At 42.2% G+C, this 27,695-nt stretch overlaps 1 protein-coding gene across 1 annotated transcript in view; it reads left to right on the plus strand.

The window, feature by feature from the left end:
• Window positions 1-27,381, plus strand: part of sorbs2a (sorbin and SH3 domain containing 2a) — a 50,821-nt gene extending 23,440 nt beyond the window's left edge. Inside the window, exons 7-29 of the mRNA XM_084345388.1 lie at window positions 2-427; window positions 2,041-2,167; window positions 2,494-2,669; window positions 4,600-4,666; window positions 5,659-5,709; window positions 5,828-6,044; window positions 6,962-7,076; window positions 9,960-10,031; window positions 11,689-11,745; window positions 13,025-13,074; window positions 14,048-14,223; window positions 14,592-16,418; window positions 17,609-17,688; window positions 18,012-18,058; window positions 18,427-18,541; window positions 18,647-18,775; window positions 19,283-19,477; window positions 19,865-20,872; window positions 21,939-22,436; window positions 23,947-24,027; window positions 24,377-24,414; window positions 24,645-24,751; window positions 25,206-27,381. Of these exons, the coding sequence (XP_084201514.1) occupies window positions 2-427; window positions 2,041-2,167; window positions 2,494-2,669; window positions 4,600-4,666; window positions 5,659-5,709; window positions 5,828-6,044; window positions 6,962-7,076; window positions 9,960-10,031; window positions 11,689-11,745; window positions 13,025-13,074; window positions 14,048-14,223; window positions 14,592-16,418; window positions 17,609-17,688; window positions 18,012-18,058; window positions 18,427-18,541; window positions 18,647-18,775; window positions 19,283-19,477; window positions 19,865-20,872; window positions 21,939-22,436; window positions 23,947-24,027; window positions 24,377-24,414; window positions 24,645-24,751; window positions 25,206-25,267 (5,721 nt within the window). The 3' untranslated portion in view covers window positions 25,268-27,381. The remainder of the gene's footprint in view (window position 1; window positions 428-2,040; window positions 2,168-2,493; window positions 2,670-4,599; window positions 4,667-5,658; window positions 5,710-5,827; window positions 6,045-6,961; window positions 7,077-9,959; window positions 10,032-11,688; window positions 11,746-13,024; window positions 13,075-14,047; window positions 14,224-14,591; window positions 16,419-17,608; window positions 17,689-18,011; window positions 18,059-18,426; window positions 18,542-18,646; window positions 18,776-19,282; window positions 19,478-19,864; window positions 20,873-21,938; window positions 22,437-23,946; window positions 24,028-24,376; window positions 24,415-24,644; window positions 24,752-25,205) is intronic.
• The last annotated feature ends 314 nt before the right edge of the window (window positions 27,382-27,695 follow it).

The following is a 27,695-nucleotide window of genomic DNA, read 5'->3' on the forward strand; positions in this document are numbered from 1 at the left end:
GGGGCCTCCCTCCCTCGACCCCGCAGCACGGCACTCCCCCTATCGCTGCCACAGCTCAGATTCACTCGACTACCTGTCAGGCCTAATGCCCAAGACTCTATCACCCACCCCATATGTTCCTAGTGGAGCTGGCAGCACAGCTGCTGCAGTCAGCGAGCCAAGCCTTCCCACCGTCAGCAGTGTGAGCACCGGTGGCTGCGTGTCACCCTCGGCTTCCCCTGTGACGGTGTCAGCCCTCAGCCACTACTCGTCGTCCACGGCGGGGCTGCTGGATGAGCTACAGATCTGTAGCCTGGACTCACCTGGCGCCTCACCCACACCATCGCCCACCCTCAGCCATGTCTCTGCCTACACATCCACTGCTGGCCTTGATGATGTGCTAACAACCACTGTGGCCTCCACTGCTGCAGCAGCCACTTTCACTAACGTAATTATCCCAACATGTCACTGCTGTAACACATATCATTACCTAAAACAAATGGTTCCCTGCTTCTCCACACTCATTTGGATGGCTGAAACAGACCTTCACAAAATGTGTTATTACTATCGATTTTTACCTTTCACTAACCACCAACTACAACCTACCTGTCAGATACCAGAAATAAATTCAGCCCACTCTGTTCCCTTATTATGTTAATGTCTGTTCTCATTAGAACTATATGTCTTTGTGTGCTTGTCTATGTTTCTCTTTGTCATGCCCTTTTTTGCAATCCAATGCAATCAATCAATACTGTTTCTTAAAGGCCAGTTCACATAAAATATTCATGATGAAAGAAAACCATTTTTCAGCACTTGTAGCAGAGTGAGAGTGGAAGCTGCTGGCAGCAGGTGACTTGCGTCTTGAAAGACAGGTTGAGTGTTTTATAATGTATCATACGTGAGGACTGCAGCAATATTTCCTTTCAGCTTCATCTCCCTGAGAATCAATATAAGGGACCCTGCCAGAGAATTGCACACCTCTATATTATGGCATGCATTTCCATGTGTACGTTTTTCTTCTCAGTTGTAAGACTGTGATTGAGACTGGATCAGTATGTCAGCAGAGCAGCAGCAGCAGCAGCTTCAGAGCTTTGTCTTTGTCCACACAGGATGTGTTCAGACATAGTATTGATTGCAAGTCAGCACTCGAAGCCTACACTGAAGTTACAGAAATAAATAGACTTGAAGCATAAAACTGTACTATAGGTCGCAGCTGGGCATGTATAGCCTGAGCAAATAAGTCTGTAGAGAGCTGGATTTTTTTAGAGTAGAAACATATCAGTTCCACGAGACACGTATGACCCAGACAAATAAAAAACAGAGCTGAAACGTCTCCTGTGTAGACAGGCTGTTAGATACACTCACAATAAGGGTTTTCCACCGAGTGTTTGTGTGTTGCTGTAAAGTGAATTCATCGCTTTCAGATCGTTGCTTTGCTTGATGGGTACAGTAGTTTCTGGTTTTAGAGTTATCATGAATCTTTAATCTGAACACACAGGCCTTTTAATTAAAATGTTTTTATCCTCTGTCAGATGAAGTCAAATGTTCCTGTGTTGAATGGGAGAGCATTCGACTGAAGAGCCTCCCATTGTAACTGTATCATGTCCGTTTATCGTCTGTTTATGTCACAACTAATTTATAATGAACTGTATGTGAATTTGAAAGAGTTGTGTTTGTTTACTGTCACTGTTTTAATCTCTCCCGTCTGTTTTGAAGTGAAGTGATCAATGAGTGCCCCTTACCCTCACTAACTGTTCTTACATTGTACAGTCACAGATTCAGCAGTTCCTATCAGCCCCAATATCTGTCTACATGTACATTAATTGCCATACCTCTTGAAATGTTAAGTTTTATATCAATATTTTGACTAATAATGGATTCATAAAACTAATCATTCTCTTGTTTCGCTAATTGTTTTTTACATTTACACTCATTATCTAATGTTGTAGGGCAGAGCAGCAACATTCTCCACTATAGCAGATGAACATTTGTACTTTCCGCTGCCATTTCTGATTGGAAGTGACTATTTATCTTTGTTTCTGGCTTGTGGGTCACTCCTAGGGTCAGGTCCTCTCTCACGCAATGAATGGAAGTACTAGCCATCCACAGAGGCCCCTCTCTCCCCCGTCCTACCCTCCTCCCCCCGTCTCACTCCACACTGGGCTCCAGAGACAGAGCAGGAGTTCAGGTGAGTCACTGGTCTTTTGTCCCTTTTATTTGAGGCGACGACACCACATGTTGCATTGAAACATTCTTGGACAATATCAACATTCATTTGTTATACATGATATTACAAACTGTTTTCAATTAAGCGTATGTCAAGAAGGATTAGCAAATTATCATCATGGTTGACCCGTATCAATTAGGGTATTAAGGTCACATTTTAAAGGAAACAAAAGAGCTGTTAATCTTCGCTGGCATTGTTGCCCAGAATTTGAATTCCTTTTTGATTATCAGCAGCTACAACTGACAGTGTGTCTTCCCCTTTTCCCTCTTCTTCTTCCTTGTATCCAGAGGGCAGCGAGTCAGTCACCAGAGAGTCTGTGGTGTCGGGCCACACCAGCGTCAGCAGCACTGTGCCCATTGCCAGCTTCTCAGAAGAAGAGAAAAAGGTGTCCCTCATTAAAGCTCCTCATTATGAAGGCATCGGCCCCGTGGATGAGTCTGGCATCCCTATTGCCATCCGCACGGTGAGCTGAACTCATTGGTTTGCGGCAGACTGGATCAGTTAGGGTACTGTAATGTTGCACAGGAGGGTCTTTTGACCCATTTCTCTTGTGTTGATATGTGATCATGCACACAGGAGGGGATTACTTTCAGCTGTCAGCAGCTTTTGACTCCATATTAAAAGCCTTTTCTTGCTCCCAGTATCTCTGAGTATCTCTTTTACTCGTCCTCTGTGAGCCAGTTATAAAGATGAGCTTAGAAAAGGACTTTACTTTCCTACTGCAAGGTCCTCCTTGCTGCTTACTCGTCAAAGTGTGTGTCTGTGTGTTATCTCTGTTAAGGCTTTTCGTGCCAGCACCACTCGGTTATCCATTTCTTGAAGAGCGGCATTTAAAGGCAGACATGTTAAACTACGGAATGAGTGAGCCAGAGAAAGTAAGGGGAAGAATGAAAGACAGCCAATAAAAGCAGAAGAGAAAAGGTGAAAAGAAAAAAAAACAGCAGAGAAGAAAAACAGATGCTCCTTATTGTGAGCAGACAAACATTTTTGTGGACACTTTATATGGTAGCCATGGAGAGTGAAGTGGTAATTGGCCCGTCTCATGGCCGTGCCAATGCTACATGCTCAGTCACACGCTCTCCTTCACTGTGGAGCCAAACCGCCTCTTCTGTGACCAGAGTCCAGACTCGCTGTTTAGTGCTACTGAATAAAGAGAGGATTAAGTCTCTCTGCCATTTGATAGCTCTTTTTTGAAGTGGCTGTTAGATCTATACTGTATACACAAAGAGACACATACCAGGGTTTCTCCAGCCGGAGCACCTGAAGCTCCTGCTTTGGTTCTGTTCTGCAAAATCAAGCCTGCTGACAATGATTTCTGAAAGAAGGCACAATCACCTTAACATAGCAAAGGACGCACTCATACCAAAACCAAATGGTGTAATAGTTTATCAAGCTACTGATAGCATTGACGTGTCTTTTTCTGAACATGTTGGCTGTATGTTTGGATTTTGTGGCAGTATATATACTGAGTATCCTTAAAAGCTGAAATATGTCCACTTCAGCAAATGTAGATTTTATGTGATAATGTTTTTCATAGGGATGCACAATTTATCATATCAGCATTGACATTGCAATGTGCATTCACAATAGTCACATCGCAGGATGTGCATTGTCAAGTAGGGCAAATGAACTCAAACTCATGATGCTAGAATTTTTTTTGCTGCTGACACAAAAGATAAACGTTTCTTACTTTCCATGGCTAATCCACAAGAGACATCTGTCTAATATTACATATTGGATACATGGGAGTTTGTTCCTTGAAACACAAATCCTATTGTGATATTGCTCTGCTAGCTATTACGCCAAAAAGCTGGACAGTTGAGTGTGTTTTTCTATGAGGGGGATGAGCTTGTCACATTTGATTGGATAAATGTATGTAAATGTTCCTCAAGTGCAGTGAAATCATCAAAAAGTATAATAGTTTTCCAGGAAGGGAAGGGAAAGGGATTTTGATATTAAGTACCCGCATTTAGCATATTAAAGAGATAAATGTGAGAGAGTGTGTGAGAGAACCAAGCAAATCCACTTTTCACACTTGTTTCTTATCCTTTATAGCTGCTAAATAGAGCAGTTACCTTGGATTAAGTTAAGTAACCTGATGTAAAGGATTCTTGAGAGGATTTTTTTAATCAATCAACATTTCCTAAAGGCAAGTCATGGAGAGTGCCAACACATGTGATAAATGTATCTTCTAAAATAATTAATTCATGTATTTCACCATAAGTTAGATTCTCTGTGAGTGAAAGATGGATCTCAAGAAAAGCTGTTTTTTTTCTCTACTCACTAATGTTCTATAAAATGGCAGGAACCCTCTCTACTTTCTATCTTCAGCCATCCAATTTATGTTGTATTTCACGGCACATTAATCTTTATGGTTATTTCTCTCTTCACAGACGGTGGATAGGCCTAAGGATTGGTACAAAACTATGTTCAAACAGATCCACAAGGTTCACAAAGCAGGTAAGTCTGTACTGAATCACACAGAACAGCAGAAATGTCCCGTTATCTGATGTTTTGATCATCAGACCCTTTTGCAGAATTGGTCATGCATACACGCATGTTTGTAATCTTTGTCTTTGCATGTCGGTTCTTGTTAAACCAAAAGTGCCAGAGCAGCTCTGAGCCAGAACTCATTAGATGAGAGCGAGAGAGTCTGGAGAGGCGGAGAAATTGGGTGAAACCTCTAATAGACGCTGAGCTGTCCTGGGAAATCTGCTCTAATTTTGTGGGCTTGACAGAATCGCACAGTCAGTACAAGGCTTGTTTGTTCATAACTGCTCAGGCTTCTTCTACTGCGCCACACACACATTCACATGCAATTTTTCATTATTCAGTGCGCCTGAAAAACATCTTTATGATGCATCTTGAAGAGTTCCCATGATGAATATTCACATATTCGCAAATTCCCTTGAATTTATATAATAGTATTCCAGGAGCTCCCTGCAGAAGTGTCGAAAAAATGTGTAGTTTTCTCATTAGCAGCTTTGAATTCAGACTGAATCAAATACTCAAAGTTACACCTAATTATGGTGGATACGCTGCTTCTGTGGGCTGTTATTGTCCTTCTGGTAACTCAACAAAAGACAAATTGGAAAATAGGGCTGCACAGTTAATCAAAATATTATCAAAATCACTCCTACTAATAGTGAATCTTATTGCAGTTGTAATGGCGTCAAAATAATGGCAGTATGTTTCTTTAACATGAAGCTCTATTGGAAAAACAATTGTTTGAAACACGCTGAGCTTGTGGACGGACAGAGAAGTAGTTTATGCTGCTTGGGTGGTTTTGATCCTTCCCCCCCGCTGTGAAAAGTTGGTCACTTTGTAACTGACTGTATTCAAGCTGACTGAAGGTGCTGTTCTCCCCAGAGAGGAGACTACACATTTGTAGACCTCTATGCTATAAATACTTTATGTGTATCCCAATCACTCTTTGTGCCTTTCTTCTACAGATGATGACTATTCTGACACATACAATGCAACATATGCTGTCATAAACAGTGGTGAGAGATGTTTTTATGTGTGTTATACAATAAGTAATTTCTTCCCAACCCATTTGTCTCCTCCTGTCTGGCTTGCTCTGCTTCATCACTTCTCCCTCCTCTGTCCTGCTCTTAACAGATGACTACAGCCTACAGTCGTCAAACCCCACTATGGCCCATCCTGCTCCCCGGACACATACATACAGGCCTCTCACCAAAAGCCCCTCGGACAACGGAGGGCATCTGGGGCCCCGGGAGCCTTCACCATCCCCTGTACCCCCACCGCCTCCGCCCATGCCATCTCTCCTCCAGCTGAGGGCGAGAGACAGTGACCGCGAGAAAGACTCGCCTGACTCGTAAGAGGAGCTTTGTCCTTTTTTTTTTCTTTTATTACACCTCATTAGTTATGCAATACTGGCACCCAGTCAATATTGAAATGTACAAGACCTCGTGAATGGGATTGATTGCATCTTATATTTATCTTTTGAATTAACTTTTATTGCTCACATAAAATTTTCACACACCATAGATTACATTAAGAAACCTGACCTTTTGCTGGCAGCCCTCAAGTGGCTGCAGGAGATCGTTGTTCGTAACGTGCGATGCAAAATGTGGTAACAACAGGTGATGGCACCAGATGATGCCCTGAAATGGCCCGGGAGATCATTGTTTACATGATCCTGTTTAAAGTTTTCCAAAAAATAAGCCATAAAAGCTAGAGCATTCAGGCAGAAAGCCTTGGCCTGTGTCTTCCACTTCAGCTCTTTGTCGATGTTGTTTGACGTGATGAGGTCATTATGTTACGTTACGTCACGTGTGCAGCAAATTGTTGTGACAGCCCACAGTGGTGCCAGTGAGTGGCAGGAGGGGAGCAGAGAAGCAGGTTGATAGTTGTCAGAGAGAGATTGAGATAAATAGTCAGAGTCAGTACTTTTGAGCATAGTGTATTTTGAAGTTTTGATTATAGTTTTTCTTGTAGTTGTGAGCATATTAAGCATTTGAAGATTCTCAAAAAGAAACAAAAAAAAACAATGTAGGCACAGGTGAAACATTTCTATTGCAGATCAAAACACCTTTATACATTGCTCATAAAATGGATATAATATGTGCATAGTTCAATTAAGTTATGGCGTGTTAGGATATATTTTGTTCATGTTTCTACATTTAGAAATCTTTTGGTTCAATATATCTTGTATTTTTATTTATTAAAATTTGATGAAAAAACATGTAAGAGTTTTTTATTTTTCAATTTTTTATTTTTTTTAATCACCAGGAATGAATGGGGACCTCCCAACAGAAAAGTGGACACACGAAAGTACCGTGCAGAGCCCAAGAGTATTTTTGAGTATGAGCCCGGGAAGTCCTCTATTTTGGAACAGGAAAGACCAGTGAGTATGTTTTAAAAATGTTTGTTAAAAGTTGGTAGCCTTCATCATTTTACTGCCTTCCTTCATATTTAACCTGTGAGCCCTGTGAAGTTTATTCTTTATAACATTTAGAAGACGTGATGCTCACTTCCTCAGCCCCAACATCTTGGAAGATTATTTCTATTACTGTATAAATTTCTGTTACTATTGTTGTAGTTAATCTTGTTATTGTTTAGTGAAAGATGTGTTCCGTTGCTGCTCTGCTTCACTTTGGAGCTAAATAGAAGTTCATTTCTGAAGAGGAAAACAACCAAACATGAAGCATTATGGTGTAAATATGATGCACGGCAGAGAAAGAGCTATAGAATAGGAAAAAAAAGAAAAAAAATTAAAAAATTGAGCACATTTACCTTTTTTACCTGCTAGACATTACTGTGTTGATAAATACATTTCCATAATATGGGCTTTTGCTTGGACTTCTTTCCACCAGACACAGTGTGGGCGTTTTAAAAGCGAAGGTTTCCAGCGCTGCATCCTTTAGTGGCTGTGTTGGCTGTTCGCTCTGTGTGGGGTGAATGACAAAGCAGACAGCAGAGATAATTACTGTGTAGAAGGAGGGCAAAAAATAATAGACATGATGTATGTGAGATAAGGAGGATAGGAAGGAAGATAATGGAGACCGTGTTATAGAAGTGGAGTCAGTTATGTGGGGAAAGATTGACAAGAGAAGGTTTTTGTCAAGGTTTATTGTAATGACTGCAGAGAGGGAGAGAGCTCTCCTAGGGCAGTAATGCATGAGTCAGTTCCTGATGTAGCAATAAAAGGAGAAAGCTGGAGAGAGTAGAAGTGAACCCACGCTGGCTTATCTGCTGTCTGAGACTCTTTATGAATGTACTTTTAGATTTTTTTCTCCGCTCTTCAAGGAAAGAAATGGCACCTAACAAAATCTTGATCTTGAGTTGTTAGATGTCCATTTGGGTAATTATGAGCGACAGTAAACAACGGTATTTTATCCAGCACTCTATTTGTTTGTTTGTTTGTTTCTTTTTTTCTTTTGTGTGTGCATCTACAGTGCTAGCGTGAGCGCTCTAGGTTTAACTTTTTAACAGGATGACTCATTTGTCTCAAAGCCGAATTCTCTTTTTAGCAGGAGACATGTGACACCACAACACCTACAAAACATCTCCTGGCAGTGTTTCAGTTGGCGTGAAAACTCCCGTTTCATGTGGGAACGGGGTTAGAAAGAGCAGACAGTGTAGTAAACCAGCGGTGCATCATCTCTACGGTTAAAACAACAGTAAAGCTTCTAAAATGAACGAGCCTCTTCACTCTAGTACATGCTGAAGTGTGTAAAAGGAAACAAGTAGAAAGAAGGCTTGTCTTGTTGGAGTTTAAACATTGATAAACATAGATAATTAACTTGATACACAGCAGAAAATATTGTTTTTGCTTATCTGTCTACTTTTTTTGCATGTGAATACTCACATCTTCAAATCAAATCAAAAAACTGTCAGATGGGATGTATCTATCTGCGTTACAAAGGAAGAGCTGGGTCTAATAATCCATCGTGTGACATCAGCAGAGATAATATTTTGGCTTCCCAAAGGCAATTTGTCCGTCATTTACATGCCAGGCATTTCATTTTTATTTTATTTTTATTTGACCTTTATTTAGGTAGGTCATTAAGAACAAATTCATATGTACAATGACAGCCTGGCAAAAGGCAAAGCTTCTTGAGGGAAGGGGAGTAAGTGGTAAAACCAAAAATATCAAAGAAAACATCTAAAAATTACACACTACTTACATACAGTACAAGCACATGACACAGGCATTACATAAATGGAAATTGGTGGATGTTAGACAGTATTTGAACATTGCGTGGCAGCTGAAATGCTGCAAAATGAAAGAGACATGTCAGTTCTGAACTCTTAGTGAAATCCGACTTTAAAACGCCTCCATTATTAAACATACTGGGTGCTGTTGGGGATGATTACAAGGGTGAGTGATTTGTTTTTATAGCATCTTTCAACAACAGAGCAATTTGGAAATATTATCCGTTTGGCCAGTTTAGCGTTTTATGTTTTCCCAGTTCTCTAAGTAATTACTCACAGAAGCACAAGAATCATAGTACATTAACGCTGATCAGGTATTTCAGGTTACAATGATGAAAATGTAAAGCAATATGAGCATCACCTGGGGTTATTGGAGGCGATGTTGAGTGTGTGCCCTTTTCTCTTCCTCTTAAATGTAATGAGTTCTCCCGGTGAGAATTCAGTGAGCCATCCACTGAGCCCGCACAAAGGTGTGGATAATGAGGTTGGCTGTTAGATATGTAATGCTCAAAGTAGCATGCTGATTTTCATTATCTGTCACCTGTGCTTTGGCTCAGAAATAAGGCAGTGGTAATGTGATTCTGTCATCGGATTCACAGCCCTGTTAATTTATGTGTTTGAATTGAATGAATATCCTTTCCAAAGGCCCGAGGTGTTGAAATAGTCTGCCTCTTCAGTCCCTCACGGTGACAAATGTTGGACTGTGCATGTTAGATAATTTAGTGTAAACAAGTCTAATTATTGTCTCATAATATAGCACTATTACATGCTGTCTGACAAATAACATGGATGCCGTAATGTTTTGGAATAACTGTCAAACCAGTTAAAGTGGTGAAGCACGATTTCTTAGCAGGATTCGTCTGTAACAAAATGGGTTTTCGCATCACTTCTTCGCCCCCATGAGCCAGTCTATATCTTCATCCTGGTTCATCCTGTGCCCATCTCCCTGTGCCACCTTGGCCCATTCCTAACCATGAGGTCCATGTCTCTCTTTGTGTGTCACTTCTTTCCACACTTCCTTTCTTCTGTCTCTTTTCTACCTCCTCTCTCTGTCACTGTCATGCTTTTCCAGACCTATGATGACATAGATTTAGAGAACGAGCCTTGGTATAAGTTCTTTTCCGAGCTGGAGTTTGGGCGGCCGGTAAGTCAGGGCCGTAGCTGCTCCCTGAACCACAACCCTGCCATAGGCATACACCCACTCTCTCCACCCCACCCATGTTTTTTTTTAATGTGTACACCAATAGACTGGGTGGGGCTAGTTGTTTGGGCATGTGGTAGTTGTTGGGTGCTGTGACCCCCCACGCTCCCCCCCACCCCTGTGACGGGCTGTGTTATGTCTCTGCGTTGCTGGGTTTTTTGGTCTGGTGGCTAGCAGGCACTGAAATGTCCACACACAAACCTTTATGTATTGAAGTTGTTATTTCCGTTGGTTTCTTATTGGATCTTGTCCAAAAATAAGCAAGAAAATAGGTCAAAAGACTTTATGCCTCCTTTAGATGCCCCCTATGCTTTAGATGACCTGGTTAAACGGCACAGATCAGTCAATCAATATATCATAACATTTATAAATATGCAAACAATTAGTTTTCTATTGATAAAGACTATCCTATCCTTTAGTTCCACATAGCAATCTGAGTCTGCACAGTCTCTTCATCTCGTGCACATGCTAAAATGTGCATCAATTAATCAGCCTATTATTAAGCCTATTGATTAATTTATCATTAATTCATTTCTGCCAGTTTATTTGCTCATCTCCACTCTTGGTGGAGGAATGCTCCTCATAACTTCAAGCTAAATACTTTAGCGCCCTCTGCTGGATGTCGGTGGTAATAACATCCTGGTGGCTCAGGGCAGGGATTGCCTCTAGCCACAGATCGGGGATCAAATTACCCCATGACTGATTTACAAAGTGTCATGAGGACATGCCTCTGTCATGTCACCATGACATCAGCTGATGATTTGTTGGGCTTATTCGAAATGTTCAGGTAAAAATATCACATCAGGAACTGCCATAACTTCCCACAGTCATGTTGGCCTGTTAGTTGAGATTTCTACCTGCAATATTTTGAATGTTTCACATCACTGAATAAGCCCGTAGAGTGTAGGTGGTTTCCCTACATGCACTGATTGGTCCAGCTGGGACAAACTCTCACAGTATGTTCAGTGTTTGAGTGTTTATTGAGGTGACACAAGAAGTCCTGAGAAGTTCTGAGCGACTGAGTGAACACTACTTTATCTGCACTTTGTAAACGAGCACTGAATCACAGCATTTGATCGTACAATTCTTTGCACTCAAATAAACACAACACTGCAGCTTGTGCTTCACTCTGCCTTCTGCTTCACAGCTTGCTCTCACACTCTGCATGTGTGTGTGGTACATGGGCACATTTCTGTGTGTGTGTGTGTGTTTGTGACATAAAGGTTGGTAGCATCGACATACTGTAGTTAAATTGTTATTATAAGATTAGTATCAGAATAACGCAGCAATAGAATGTGCTTATAAACAAACGTGTATTATATGTAGGTGTGTGTGTGTGTTTGTACGTAAAAGTGTGTGGAGTGTGTGCACATGTATGCGTTGTACATGTACAGCACATGTGCAACGTTTGTGAACTAGTCCATCTCTGGTTACTCAGATTCTCTAACGGGTGTCACTCTCTCCACATGTTTCTTGTTTTTTGGTTTCTCCCCATGATGTCACCACTGCTTCTCCTCCTTCACCTCATTTTCACCTTCCTTCTATTCCTCCTCCTCCTCCTCCTCCTCCTGCTCACTACTGCTGCTGCTTGGGGCTCAAGCCTCCTAAAAAACGGCTGGATTATAATCCAGACATCTCCGCTCGCCAGCGCATTGAGGTAATCTCACATTCATGAGTGTTCCAGTATTGTTGTTTATCTCACAATTTCTAACCAATCACAGGAATCAAAATCTATGTTGTGAAGAAAAATGTAAGATATAATTGCTTCAAATGAGTCTAATGTAGGGTGGCAACACTTCAGTGTCCATCCATCCATCCATCCACAGCAAAATGAGTATGATGCTGCTTTTTGAAGACTGTTGACCTTGTAGCTTCAAAATGCCATTCATCTTATTGCTTGGCATTATATGAAATACTGCTGGTTATACCATATACACTGGTTTTATTTCTTTTCGCTGTCTGCTAACATCTTTCTCCTCTGAAAGTGAGGTCTAGATCTTTTTTTAATCATTACTTTATTGCTTTTATGCATTTAACACAATCTATATACATGCCTCCTCAATATCATGTTTAACAAATCCCAAAAACACCTCCCAAATGTTGTAAAACTCTGAATCTTTTCCAAACTATATAAGAGAGTTTCTGAAGACCCAGACTTGTGTGAAAGTAGTGCTCTCCTACTGTAGTAGACATATGTCAATCGTTTTTCTTTCTCTATTGGATATTTGACTGGATAAATGCTTAACATATACAGTTTAGGCATGTTTAAGGTTAGGAGACGATGTAATTTGAGAGATACAGTATATCGAATCACTGAACTCCAAAATCTTTGAATCTCCTTACATTCCCACAAGCACCGATATACCCTGGAAAAAAATGGCTCTTAACAAATGAGTTAATAAAAGACAATGTTACAAGGTGTGTCTTGCTTGAAACAAGTTAAAGAAAAATCTGCCAATGGAACAAGTCACATTCACATTCCCATTTATCTCACTGAAATCATGTTTCCAAAATTGTCATGTGATTGCAGTTTATGGTTTAGCCTTTCCCTGAAGAGACTTTGAGGCAGAGGCTATGATAGTGTATCAACCCTTTTTACCACCAAGACCCATTCCAGCTGATCCATACCAGGTTTTGCAGGGTATCATTTGCCCCCCTGAGCTCAGCTCATAACATCCTTTGCTAGATCACCTTTGCCATCATCCTCCAGAGAAGCCCGAGAGAGCAGAGATATATCTTCGTCACTTACACCGGTATGCCTCTTCTCAGTCAGGTGTGCCATGTGGAACCAGCATCCACCGCACCTTAAGCTGGGGGAGCGATTTAAGAGTGGCACAGCAACAACCGCATGCAGGCTGTGCATTGTGAGCTGCTCTGCCTCGAGTCTTTGTTCTTGCGGAGCTCACTTTTCCCTTTTGTTGTCTGCCCTATTTCAGACATCCCTGCACATCGCTCCTGCTGACAAGGCTCCGGAGAGACCTGCGAGGTAAACTCTGTTTCTTTTATTTTCCTCTGCATCAACCCCTTCCCTCTCCCCCATCCTCTCAGCAGCAGTGGCTCTTGTTGTGATTCAGCACGGAATCAAAACTGCTCTTTCTTGCCTCCGCTCTGGTGCAAATAGCCTCTGTGCCTTCTATTGAGGATGATTTGCAAGGTTTATTCTTGGTCTTTATTTGCCTTTGTCACTGAAGGCAGGACGCTTTGCATCTCCCTCCCACTAACTGAGCCAGAATAAATTAACCCAGCAAACCTATTGATTCTGCCCTTCACCTCCTCTCCTTCCCTCAACCCCCACTCTTCCTCCTTGTCCTAGTCCCTTTCAGGAGCGGCCTGCTTATTCAGTCGCATTCTCCTCGCTGAACAGAAAGGGCAGAAATGGGATGTGATGAATAGGCCATGTAATTCTTTTAAGTGACATTGAGTGGCTTTCGTCTGAATAGAAAGCCCATTACTTTTTAGACATTTTGAATCAGAGAAGTTACGGTAACTCTGTTGTCTCATCTTTCGGACACAAAGATAATGGCCTAGTTTATAGTAAGGTGAGATTGGCTATTCTTAAAAAATGATTTACTAATGCCAAAGACTGTAACATTCTCTCTTTCCATGTATGACTATAAAAACCTTCAGTATAAGTTAGACATGAAAATCCTCAAAAATTGGAAAAGAAACTTGATTTCTGTCTTACAGTAGCAATAAATGTATAGTTAATTTGTCTTCACCTTTGACTCTTTACTAAAAAGTGTTTCATAGTGTTTTCACTTCATTCAGAGAAGCTTATTATAGTGAGGTTTGTTATATTTTGGTCTATACTGGGTTTGATGATACAGGAAATAAATTAAAATAGAATATGCTCACAAGACGCTTGTGGTACCTCAAATTCAAATGACCTGGTGGTAACCACATTCACCAGTGCATAGTTCTCTGAAAGCACTTGTCATTGATGTCTGACTGTGTTGCAGTGCTGCCAGCGACTACAGGAAGAGAAGGAAGTCTGAGCCATCAAGTTCCCAAGTGAATGCTCAGTCTCAGAACAGAGCTGCAACTTCCCCTAAACCAGTGGATGCCTACAGACCCAGCAGCAGCCTAAAGAAACCTGTGATTCGTTCCTCACCATCCTCACCCTCCAGAGCCAAAGGTACACACACATACGTACAACATCTCCTTTTCACTCGGTGTTCTTTTCTCTGTGTTTCTCTATTCCCTGCTTTTCCCCAGACTTTCATATGTGTGTACTGTACTTACCACATCGCCAGAAAATCAAAGAATATTTCTTGTGTTTTCCTCAATATAAAGTCAGTCTGTCTTGGTCATAAGTGTCTCTGATTGGTATTGGTCGAAGTCTGAAGAAAAAGCATCGGGTCGTCTTTTTTTCCCTACCCTCTTTTCTCTACTAATTCTTCTTCCTCTCCCCAGCTCTTCCACCTTTTTGCTGGGTATTACTGCTTAACATGCTTTCCTCCTTCTTCTTTTTCACCACGCTGCTCTTTATTGGACATCTGAAAGGTGGGGACGCATGCAACATGTATTCAAACAGTCTGACCTCCCCAGGGTCTTATCAGGGCCCCTGTCTGCCCCCTGTCCCCTCTGACCCTGACCAGTGCCACGAGGATGGCAGCCAGGACGGCAGCTCCTCCTCCAAGCAGTCTGTCTATTGTAAGAACAGTTGGCAGAAAAAACGCCAGAATCCTGAGACATGGAGCAGTGCGGAGGAGGTACCACCCTCCCCTGGCAAGCTCAAATCACGTAGCTGTGATGACTTACTCAATGATGGGCATTCTGGCTCAGGCAGGCGAAACGCCACGCGCTCAGAAAGTGCTGGGTCACTGGTCTGTGATGGGAATCCCTCAGGTTCGACTGGCTCCACTTCCACATGCTCATTGACTCGCCCCCACCGGCGACGGGCACATGATTCACCGGGCTTTCTCCAGCTCTATCGTAAGATGCACCAGATTGACAGAGCTCAGCTCATCCCATCTGAAGTCATCCGCTCTGTCCGTGCTCGCATCCTGGACCTAGAGCGCCAACCTCACCTGCATCGGCATCGCCTCTCTCCTTGGACACCCTCCTGGGGCGTGGAAGTGCCACGTGATATGGTGCCAAACCGCATTACCGAATATGAGCGCCTTATTAAGAAGTCCAAATCCATGCCTAACTTGGAAGATGGTGAGTTGCCTTCAGGCACTACCACACCAGGTGGCTCATCATCTCGAGCCAGCAGTGGTGGTGGTTGCACACCCAGTTTTCCTAAACGCCGTTTTTCCATAGAGTCTTTACTTGAGGAAGATAACAACGGCAACAGTGGAACAGTACCCCACACCATGGATCACTTGCATCGACCTCGTAGCCCACCTGAGGGCCAGCCTCGAGTTGGCCCCGAGCCCAGTCGTGGGCGGTCCTTTCCTGCTCCTTCTGTTCCCCGAAGCTCTCAAGCCAACCCAGACTACTCTGACAGTGAACAAGACGCTGTCGCGTCAGACCTCAGTGACTTTATCCAGGTGGAGGGCTCCTCATTTTGCAGTGAGAGTGACTTTGACCATTGCTCACTAACCTCTTCTGAGAGCTTGTATGGCTCTTCCACCATCCATCACCACCACCACCTCCGTCATCACCACCACCATCACCACCACCACCCTGGTCACCAAAGTATAGGCCAGAACCAAGGCTACCAACACCGCCACCTCATCAGCACCTGCAAAGGCCGCTGCCCAGCCTCTTATACCCGTTTTACAACAATGCTACGCCACGAGAGAGAACGAGCACGCCAGGAGCGCCAGAGACCTTCACAGCAGAGCCATTCCCAAATCCAGAGCTCACAGTCCCAGCAAGCGATGTCCAAGCTGGCCTTCCTGGTCAGCCCAGTGCCTTTCCGCAGGAAAAAGGGCTCACCACCTACCTCCAGACGAAGGAGTGAAGGCGGAGATCGAGGTAGCAGACCCAAGTCCAAACAGGCCATTTATGAAGCACTAGATGCAGCCTTGAGAGACATATATGAGCACATTCAAGCAGAGAGAGGCCACAGAGGCAGTAGGGCACCTGATGACAGCATCCTGAGAAGAATACTGGCCGAACTGCTCCCAAATGTGCCTGAACGAAGCTCCTCATTGCGTGGGAGGAGGGGTTGTCTGCAGGGGGGTCACTCCTCTGCATCTTTGTACCCAGATGGGAGTCCCACTGGGTATGCCTCATATAGAGGGGATCCCCCAACACCACAGTTACAGTCACCACGGCTACAGTCACCAATCAGTGCCTGTTACGGACGCCACTCAGACACCTCAAACAATAATGAATATGGCGAGGAGCAGGGCAATGGAAATGGTCTCTGTTATTCAGGTGGAGATAATACACGCATCACACCTCAATTATGTTCATGTGCACTTGTTCATATAGCCACTTACGTATAGTTTTTTTTATACATAAACATAGACACATGCATGCATATCCACTCCAAATGAATCCACATACATTTACCTCAATGTCTCTTTCGGTATTGTTTGGTCATGTTGCCCTTTTCCCCTCATTGGTCAGTCGATGCATTCGTTACTGTTCTTTTTATTATATTTATTTGACACCTGTTTGCTGTAAACTCTCAAGCTAAACCTGACATTCAAGTAACAACCATTCTTTAATTCTGTGGTAAGCTGTTGACAGTGAAACTAAACACTTTGTTTCACATTAAAGGTCTGCTACTAAAATGGGAGAATTATGCCACTCGACCTGCTGTATGGCTATTAATCTGAAACTTTGCAATAAAATTATTTGACAGTATTATTATAAATTTTGGTTATCCAACCTTCATCAGGTAGACTAATGTTCAACGTTTGGATGACCAAAACATGGTATTTGATAAAGCTCATAAATGGGTCACCTCCTAAAGTGCATGCCTCATGCAGGGTCTGAGGTTGAGGCTCAGGGTTGGATCCACCCTCTAGCTATCGCTGCATGGAGTAGACATCACAGACGTTGAATTGACGTCTTTTGGATATGTTTTTGCTCAGTGGGCAGGTGTCTCAAATGAATTTAACAAAATAATTGAGAATTTACAGTATATTACTCTGGTTGGATTAAATAAATGTAAATATCCCTCTGTTTGTTTTTAATTTGATTATTGTTTTTGTTGTATTGTTTGTCTGTTTTGCAGTTTGATGAAATAACGTTTTTATCCCTTTATCATTCCTTCCCTCAAGCCATCTGCTTGTATGTTCATGTTTGTTAATGGTTGTATCATACCTTTGGGCTGTATTCCCCTTGTTTCATTTTGTGTTTTGAGCTTTTTTGTAGGATTGCATGTGTCACATTGTGAGAACCACATTCACCATGTTTTTTCCTTTTAAATGGAAATAAAACACACCTGTTTTTGACTCCAAGCCTTCATTCCCTTATTTACCTGTTGGAATGACATCATGCCTGTACCATTCTGTATTTTCCCAAAGCACATTTTTGTATTGTGAGCATGCATGTGGTGTAATAGTTGTTGCCATGGTAACTCCTGTGACATGTTCATGTGTCTCTGCTAAACACAGACCAGGATGTCTCCAGGTGTTATTCCAGCATGGATGGACGCCTCACACCCCAGAGTAGAAGATCGGTTCCTGACAGAGAGGTACAACAGTGAAACTGATTGCTAGTGTTCTCAACACCAGTGTGCACTTCTATAGTAGCACTAAACCATTCAAAGATAATTAAGAAATACACCTAAAGTACACCTTAATAATGTGTGACAATTGGTTGACACCATAAAAATATTTTTCAGGTTGTTGTTTTTTTTTTGTCTTCAGCTTGAAGATACCACAGCACATGTACATTTTCTCACAAAAATTCAAAAGCTATATTTTATGTTTTGCCGGCTTTCTTTTTCTCACTCCCATCTCTTAGGTCTCCCATAAACAGATGACACAACTTATTCTGTTCTCTCTCCTCCATCAGAAACAGCCCGCGAGAGCCATTTATGATTTTAAGGCACAGACAGCTAAGTGAGTACAGTAAATGCACAACGCACGCAGAAGGAAGCCAAGCTTTAAAGCATGAATGCCTAACTGCATATCAGCGCATCTCGACTCATTGCATTCTTCAGATTCTTAAGCATATCTTGCATAAAGTTTCTTTTCTTTCAAAAGATAATTTCATTGTCACATTTTACCACCACACCTGGATGGCTTTAACTGATTTATTGTTTCCAGTCTTTAAATATAAGCATGAAAAAAGCTTTTCTGTTGTACTTTCTCTTATTTCATTCTGCTTCTGTGGCTGAAGTTCTGTAGCTGATGTTGTTTAAATGAAATGTGCTGTGCTGGTTGAGGCGGTCAGTGCTGGCACTTTTTTTGACATGAACATGTTGCAGGGAGCTGACATTTAAGAAGGGCGATTCAGTGAACATCATCCGGCAGATAGACAACAACTGGTATGAAGGGGAGCACCGCGGACGGGTTGGGATATTCCCCATGTCATATGTAGAAGTAAGTGTGCGACTGAGAAACACTATGTGAGTCCTGTAGACATGCATCTTTTTCTGCCCTAGTTTGCCTGACTGGTTTTTCTCCTTCTTCAACACACATGAACAGAGGATGCCGTCCACAGAGAAGCAGCAGCCCATTCGTCCACCTCCACCAGCACATGTCAGAGAGATCGGAGAGGGAGTAGCTCGCTACAACTTCAATGCTGATACTAATGTGGAGCTGTCTCTTAGAAAGGTAGTATTTTTGTGTCAATAAAAAAAGGTTAAATAATGGTTTACAATAATTTATAATTATGAAGAAACCTTGAATTTCCTGAAGAGCTATACTGTTTTGAATGTATTAGTTAGACTTTGAAGTGATGTATAAACTCAGGAGCCACGTCAAGCTTCACATGGCAGATCAAGCCAGACAGGAAGTCAGACACAGAAAGGGAAGAGAGCTTTCGGTCAATTTTCAAAATAAAACAGCAGCAGGCTCTGTATCTATGGCACAACAAAGTCATGAATATTCAAAATAAACACATAAAACAGACAAACAACAAAACAAAACCTTAGCTACGCAGCATACTTAGCCATTGTAGAAGCACAAAAATGGAAATTTTAACGAGATGAACACAACCTGAGCAAGTCAACAATAGCAGGCGAGTATAATGGTCAGTACTGTGGACTTTTATTTGTTTTAACAGTGCTGTATTGCAGTTAAAAATCATGTGTTTATTCTGGGTGTGTTGCGTGTCTGTAGGGTGAGAGAGTGGTTGTGATAAGGCAGGTGGACCAGAACTGGTATGAGGGGAAGATCCCAGACACAACCAAACAGGGCATCTTTCCTGTGTCATATGTTGACATTGTCAAGCGCTCTCCGTCCAAGAGCTCCACCCACCACATAGACCCACATGGTTACCCTGGCGCCAGGACACCGAGCTCTACACCCATCAAGGTAGGGGAACCACTACACACACATTATGACAGTAAAAACGGTACAATAGAGGTAAAAATTTCTTAGCAGCAATTTGTTTTGAAATTCAAGGAATTTAGCACTTTGAGCTGCTTTATAAGTAAATTGACTGCTTTGTTTATTTTAGGTTATTTGTTTAAATTCGTTGACAGCAGTGTTAGTTGTTGGCGACATCACAAATACCAACAAACATTTTACTTCCTCGTAAATACTTAAATAAATAAGTAAACACATCATCTGCATAATGAATAAAAATACAGCTTTTAAGCTCTGTTTAGCCCTCAGATGACATACAAAATACACAAAATACTTTCTCTTCCTCTTTTATAAATTACATTGTTCCTTCTTTTTCACTTTACCTTCATGGAGCCCTTCTACCATCTACCCCCATCCTCCACAACTCGTGACCTCCCCTCCCCTCACCTTCCGCTGAGAAGGCTTGACCTGCAAGCTATCACCAATGAGTGGCTGTCCCTCACACTGGACTCATCAGCACCCACTCCAGCTCGCTCCCTCACAACCACCCCTGTACCGCCCACACCACCACCTCTCCCCGCTGACCTTGCACCTTTCCTAAAGGTTCAGGAGCCTAAGGCACCCTCACCTGTGCCCTCACATAAAGGCTTTGCCCTGCCAGCCCAGACATATACCAGAACTCCTCCTTTTAAAGAAGGGAGACAGGGTTTAGGTCACACCCAAGCTACCCTGCCTTTCTCCCCGCCTCCTCCTCCTCCCCTTCCTCATTCTTCATTTAGCTCTCCAGTGCCAGACTCCTCACTGCAGTATGACACTGGCAAAGGAATAGCCCAAACTTCACGTGTTTCTAAGCCAGAGGTGTTGTACTGCACAGTGCCAGAGCCAATCAAATCACCCACACACGTTACTCTGCAGCACAAGTTAAATGTGCAAGAAAACAAAAGCAGCAAAATCCACAATATTGAGCTGCATGTTAAAGACCCTTATGATGAGCTGTTGTCCATGATCCTGGATGATTGCACTAGTACAGATGACTTTTCAATATTATCTCCTGTAGAACTCCCACCAGCTAAACCAACCAATGAATCAAAGTGCAGGTTTAAGCTAAAGTCAGAAGAATCCCATCAGCCAGCAGTGAAACCCACAACGGTGTCCCCAGCCAGCGACTCGGCAGGCGGCGTTCAGTTAGAGGTGCTGTTTCACAAGCCTGTGACGATGGAGCCTCTTTCCATCACGTGGGAAGGGCGGTCAAAAACTTTGAGTGAGCCGCCCGTCGAGTCTCAGAGACCACCATCGGTGAAAGGAAGGGGATTTACTGAGTTGTTCATTGAGGAAGAGGACGAAACTAGAGAGGACAAAGAGGAGGACATTAAAGGTTTAAATGAGAGACTCAGTCCACAGGTAGAGCATGGTGTGAGCTGCATCTGTTGAGTTTGCAAACATTACAGCGCCCTGGAATTGAGATGGAGGCAAATATTTTAAATCTAAGAAAAACAGACCAACTTCTGTATTCTCTTTAAGGAGTTTGATGTTCGGTGTCCTTGTGTTACTTAGTAATATTTGGTAAGCCTGAATGAGGGGTTGATCCCGCCAAGATCACTAGTAGGCAGACTCGGACCTATAACTGATCAATTATTGAGAATTATTTCATTTTTGACAGTGCTATTTTAACTTCCCAGCAGCCTAGGAAACTGAAAGACCAATTGCATGTGTTGCTAATACTTCATGTGATGCTACTCAGCCAATCACATCTGTGCATTGTCAGACAGATAAACACACAGATGAGAGACAGGACTAGAGACAACAGTCGGAGACAATAGACAGCAAAAACAGAGCTCCTAATTAAGAATGGACTCTTAAAAGTTTATTCCTCCCACGGGAAGTTCAAAATCACTACGTCTTATATCTAAAATCACTTGTGCTTGTGAAAAGCAGCAGGATGGCGCGCACGGCACAGAGCATTTTTTAACAAACATGCCCACTCTCATTGGAAGGCACAGGTAATAAAATATTTTGTACGGCACGGATCACCTGCTGTTTACAACTCAAGATTTGTTGGCGCATTAAATGACAATGGTTCTTTCGAGGATTCCTCCTTCGTCTACTTGTATAATACACCAAATAATTTATTTTATAGTGAGCAGTTAAGGGACATGTCCGACACTTTACTGTACCTGTTAGGAGAACTATTTTTTGACGCTATCGCTTCTTAAAAGACAAGCTGCTTTAGCTAATCGCTTTTTGAAGGATTTATCGTGGTGGGACATGAGCAGAACATTTCTTGGGATAACGCTAAAGTTTTCTTAGAATAACACTCAAAAGTAGGAATTTAAAAGAAATAAATCTTCAATGTAAAATATTTTCCTCCATGTCTCTGCCGAGGCTCTGTCAAATACAGCCATCAGCATCAGCATTCAGCTTCAGTGATTCAGCTTCATAATTGATGTGTGTGTCATTACCTCCATAGGCTGACGTCTCTCCTTCCACTCTGACACAGCTTCCTCACCCCGGCCTCCCCTCGCCCTCCATACCACCACCTCTGACCTCCTTACCTCCCCCTCCTTCGTCATCTTCTACTTCCTCTTTCACTCCTCCTTCATCTTCTTTCTCACGGTCACAACAGCAGGATCATCACACCATCCCTCCCTCTCCCCCTGTCTCCCCTCGGCCCCCATCCCTTCCTCGCCTCATGACGTCACCCCTCCCTCCAGTCTCTCCCTCTCCACCTGTCTCACCTCCTCCCCTGCACTCCTCTCCCTCATCTTCGAATGTTCCCTCACAGCGCTCTGTCTCAGTCACTCCCTGTCTTTCTCATCCGGTCACATCATGCCCTGACTCAGAAGTGACTGTTTCCCCTCTTGCCTTGTCTTCCCATAAACCTGTCTCTCCTCCCCTCACCACTCCACGCTCTCCCCCTACTCCCCCCATTGTACCCCATCCAGGACGTAGGTCTCCCAAGGTGAAGGTAAAGCTGCACTGTGGAGATGATGCCGTTGATTTAGATCGTGTTTGTGGTGCCAAGGGTTACGACTGGAGCTCATCTGATAATACCCGCCTCTAACTTTTGTGTCGTTAATGTTAGTACAGCTGAAACTGTGGTTGAAAAACTTTGTCAACTAATCAACTGACAGAATATTAATGGACGACATTTTGTGATTCGTGTGATTCATCTGATTATTTGTTTATGTTGTCTATGCAGGAAAAATGCCGTGATAATGTTCTCTGCCTCATATAAATGCCTACATTTACATGCACACTAGTTTATTCAGAATATGACAATATTCCTTATTTGATACGCAGATAAACAGGATATTCATTTTGGATATTCGGAAATTGGCCTTATTCTGAATGCAGTATTTTCTGATTAGGATAAGTGGGATATACCGATATTTGCCAGGTTTTAGGAGCATTCTCTGAACATAGCTGTGCATTTAGAATACACTCAATTTGGGTTTTTACCACAGTTTTGTGACACATCGCCTTTAGCCTGTTTACGGTCAGCTCTGTGTGTTGTCGTGGATGCATTTTACACAAACCGACTAGCCATCAGGCTGGGGTAGTGATGCACGCACAAATGAAAGCCCACAGGCTGTTCTCATTTCTCTATTGTGTGCCTCCGTGTCTCCTCTCCTCCATCCTCCTGCATGTGACCTGGAAATTGATCTCAAACAGCCATTTTGAAGGATGTCTCAATTCCTGAAATGCATTTTGAGGAGGGAGGAGGCTCGCTGGAGGAGCTGAGGGCGGATGCACATGTATCTTATGTGGGATTGTTTTCCACACAGGCCGTGGTGGGAGCAGAGCAGATGCTTTTTTACGTTTAGGATGATGCAGCTGTGCCACGTCGTATTTAGTTGAGCACATTCAGCACACAACATGTGTTGCCTTGACTCTTGTCTCTTTCTCGCCTCCTCATCTGGAAGGGACCAAAGCGCGAGGAGAGGAGACGAGGAAAGGAATCGAAGATCAATAGGCAACACACCTGTTTTTAAACATTATAAAAGACTTTGATGTGAACACGTTTTTGGATATGCACAAATATTGCAAAGCCCAGCATTTCAAAGCACTGGAATATTTTTGTGCATGTAAACGTAGTCAGTGTAAAATTAACTAAACACAATTTCAAGATGTTTCTTTGGGCTCTTGTGAATTGTGATGGGTGTTTTTCACTATTTATAGATTTAAAAAAGACATGAATCAACAGATTAACAACTGAGGAAAATACTTGTTTGCTGCAGCCGTGGCTTACTAACATGAATTGTACAGAGAACCTTCTTGAATCGGTGTGTTGCTCGTGTAGGTTGTATTCTTCTATGTTGAGGTGGATTATCAATGCAATCGGCATGTTGGGTGACATTTTACAGCACGTTATTGGCCTCCCTGCTTGTGTGTTCAGCTCATAGTGAAGCCTGCTGACTCAGTTATTGTTGTAGATTATTGTTGTGTTCCTTCTGGTCTTTCTGCCTGTTAAGCAGGATCCACTTGTGGGTGGTAAACCTCCTCGTAGCCCCATCTTGTCCCGGAGGTCCCATCTGTCCTCCATTAGAGGTCGAAGGGTAGGGGGGCATGTCTTCATTCAACCATGATCTGACTGTGCAGGAAGGAAATCTTTAGAAATACACACATCATTCACTACATGTCCTATAGCATGTAAAGTAAAGTTTGCTGTTTTTCAAATGCAGTGTGATTTTTCCTTTTAGTCTTTCTGCTCAATCGAGGCCTGAGTGTTTGGTTGGTTTTGCCTTGTTATTTTGTTTTAAAGGAAATGGTCACACCTCCGATTATGAAATTATGCCTAATTTGTCACCAACAGCAGACAAGTCTTTGCATTCTACCTCCAGAAACCCTGAACCCAAAAGCCTCACAAACATTTTAACTGTCTGTCTGTTTCTGTCTTTCCTACAGCGATTAGTACAGGACGCACTTCAAGGTGGAGGAGACCCGTAAGTGATATTTACTTTATTTAAGATCGCTTTGTGTTTTATGCTATAGGCTTAGCAAGGTATACAGTATGTGTGCAGTAACTGTAAGTAATACATACTTAATGAACAATGTCAAGTTTAACTTAAATTCACATTAACTTTATGGGTATAAAATTTAAACAGAAAAAGAAAGGTAGCGTTACTGCCGCATTATCGTGGATGTGAGTTCACCGTCGCGTTCTCCAACACAGGTACCAGGCCGTGTACAACTACATGCCTCGCAACGAGGATGAGCTGGAGCTGAAGGAGGGCGACGTCGTGGATGTGATGGAGAAGTGTGATGATGGCTGGTTTGTTGGTAAGAAGAGGGAGTTCTGGGTTTTCTATTCCCAAAAAAATTGAGTTGATGTTTTGCTTCAAACACAAAAAACAAAAACACATGCAGTAGAGGACTTGAGTGAGCAGTACAACAGAGAGAAGGCAAGTAAATCCTTTGTGTTCAGTAGGTAGATGTCCATCCAAATCTGGCGTATTTAACCTTATTTTCCACTAGATGGCACTGTGATCCCAGCACATACTGTATGTTACCACCTCACAGTTAAAGTTCAGTGACTCTGAGAATCTGCTAATCATGCCAATATTTACATTCTCTGCCCTCTAAAGATGTTTTTCATGTGTTTCAGTCTGATCTCCAGGTTTGGCTGATGTCCAGACTGCAGTGAGCTGGAATAATATTAGTGATAACTGCCGCCGAGTTTCAGCGAGAGTTATAAGCACTGACCGTTTCCTTTTATCGCTCTTTGTTTTTGAAGGGACCTCTCGGAGGAGCAAGTTGTTTGGAACCTTCCCAGGAAACTACGTGAAGCAGCTATAATGATGATTCCAGGCTCCTCCACCGCTGGCCCCGCCCCCTTCTGTGACACGTTCATCGCCCTCAGCACAGCACCCGCAGGACGCCACCTCCCTACGCTCACACCGTCCCTCGAGACGTGTCGCACATTTATGTGTTTGCGTGTATGTGTGGCTTGTCGGCTTCACACAGACAGAACATTTAGCTCTAACTAGCCATCTTTAATGGAAGACTTCTATAAAGATAATGTTGTTTTTTTAATCTTGTCTTTTTATCCTTATTTTTCTATCATGGAGAACCCAAACTTTGTGCTCCAGTCAGTGACCTTTAACTTTTCACAGCGTTGGAAGGATATCAAAGGAACTTTGCAAACATTCAGTGATAGAAAACGACACCGCACTGGTGCGTTTCTTTCTGTTAAAGGGCAGTAAGATCACAACTATCACCTTATTTTTTTATTTCCGCACATTTAAAAAAACACCTGTTACGTTTAATTTCACTGTCCAATCACAAATATCCCCAAAGACGGAGCAGAGAGTGTTGTAAAAACAGTATTCTGTCAGCAGGTCTGTTGTATATGAATTGTGTTGAAGGGATTGCAGCCATGCAGCCGATATTTCAGGTAAAAGGATGTTACTTCCCACAGAAAAGACTGTGCGTGTATCAATGTTACGTGTTACCCGAGGTATTGATCGACTCAGAAGAATTTGGGTATATATTTGTCCAGAAACACATCATTATCTCAAATTATGTAAAAGTGGCAAAAAAACATCATTGACGCTGGTGTACTCGCTGTCTAAACCTGATAGATCTAAAGTTTAAGATTAGAAAACACAAAATGTTTCTTCATGAACATCTTCACACTAGGATTGATGCACTTTAACAAAACTTTAACACAATTTCGTGTTTGTTTTATCTCAAAATTTCACTCCAGATTTTTCACATTAGAGGTTAATAGGACTGTGGGGCTTCTGGGTATATTGGTCATGTTTGGAAAGTGTATGCAAAAAGGTCACCGACCTTTTAGGTATTATATTTATTAGAGGACAAGTGCTGGTCGAACTGTGTTATGAGACGATTTTAGAAGGGATGGAAATGACACAAACATATTTGAAGGGTTGTTTTTTTTATTGTCAAGTAAAATATAATTGTCAGTAACACTATAGTTGATGGGCTATGATTAATGCCGGTTGTCATGATGTTTTATGTTGAATTATTTAAGCCAGATGCAGGATGAGACGGCATTTTATCAGAGACTTCAGTCATGTAACTGCAGTTTTTTTCCACTAGACTTTGGTGGCATCTTTTAACCCAGTTGTCACTGTGTTATGTAGTTATATACTATACTAGGAATTATTGGCAATTTCCATCGTATCTTGTCATGCTCAGTGAATGTGATTTATGTTATTTTCTTTCTCATTTTACGTGTTTCACATAGGATGGACACTGACGACAAAAAAACAATTGTTGAAGCACCTTAAGATATATTTTGTTTTATCATTCACCCATCACATGTCACCTCCATGTCATCCACTCTTTCAGCTGGTGTGAGAACACTTTGTTTGTGTGTGTGTGTGCGTGAGTGTGTGAGTGAGTGAGTGAGTGTGTGTGTCTGGCGTCTGTGGTGTTTTTGTAAGCCTTTTGTATGAGAGCTGTAAAATGGCCAACATCCACTTTGCTTTATAAAGTCAGCTTTTTCTCACCCACCATCACATTTGGTTTCTTCTCCTTCTTTCTTTCTTCACGTTCTCCATCAGTGGTGCTAATTTTCAAGAGTTATGAACATAGCCGGGCATGTAGGCCTTTTTTTTCCTCCAGTTATTTGTTGTTTTAGGAGCCAGTGACGTATTTAAACTCAAGTTACTGTAGGTAGACTCAGTAGAGTTGGTGATTGCTGCCTTACATCCAACTCGCTAATTTTAATAGCCATGTATATGTAAACCTCTTCTGTGATGCAAAAAAAAAGTTAATTTATGCATATATAGTTTAGAAAACATCAGGAACGTGTCGGGAAGTGTGCGCAGGACATGATCACAAACTCTAGTTTGCCTTTGATACAACATTAGGAACAGATTTGGATTGAAGACATGAGTTTGACTCCTGATATGTTTATACATGTAATAAAACTGTAAATCTTATATGTTATTCATGTTAATATCAAATTCAATGCACACTCTTGGACCTAAGTATTTCTACAATATCTTAGCATTTGTTGGATGATTTTACGGGGGCTGTATTGCTAATAAAATCCAGCTGGTAGATGAAATATTCCTAATTATTTTCTCCTTTCGGCTTGACAGAAAAGTTGAGGACTGAAAAGGGAATCCCGTTCATGACCATTAAAGGTACACTGCGGAGTTTTTCCAATATTTCACTCCAAGCATAAAGGTGACGTGATACACATTTATATCTCTGTTACACGCAGTACCACAGGGTGACAGTTGGTGGCGGC

This window comes from Pagrus pagrus (genome assembly GCF_965226575.1).
Source record: "Pagrus pagrus genome assembly, chromosome: 2".
NCBI lineage: Eukaryota > Metazoa > Chordata > Actinopteri > Spariformes > Sparidae > Pagrus > Pagrus pagrus.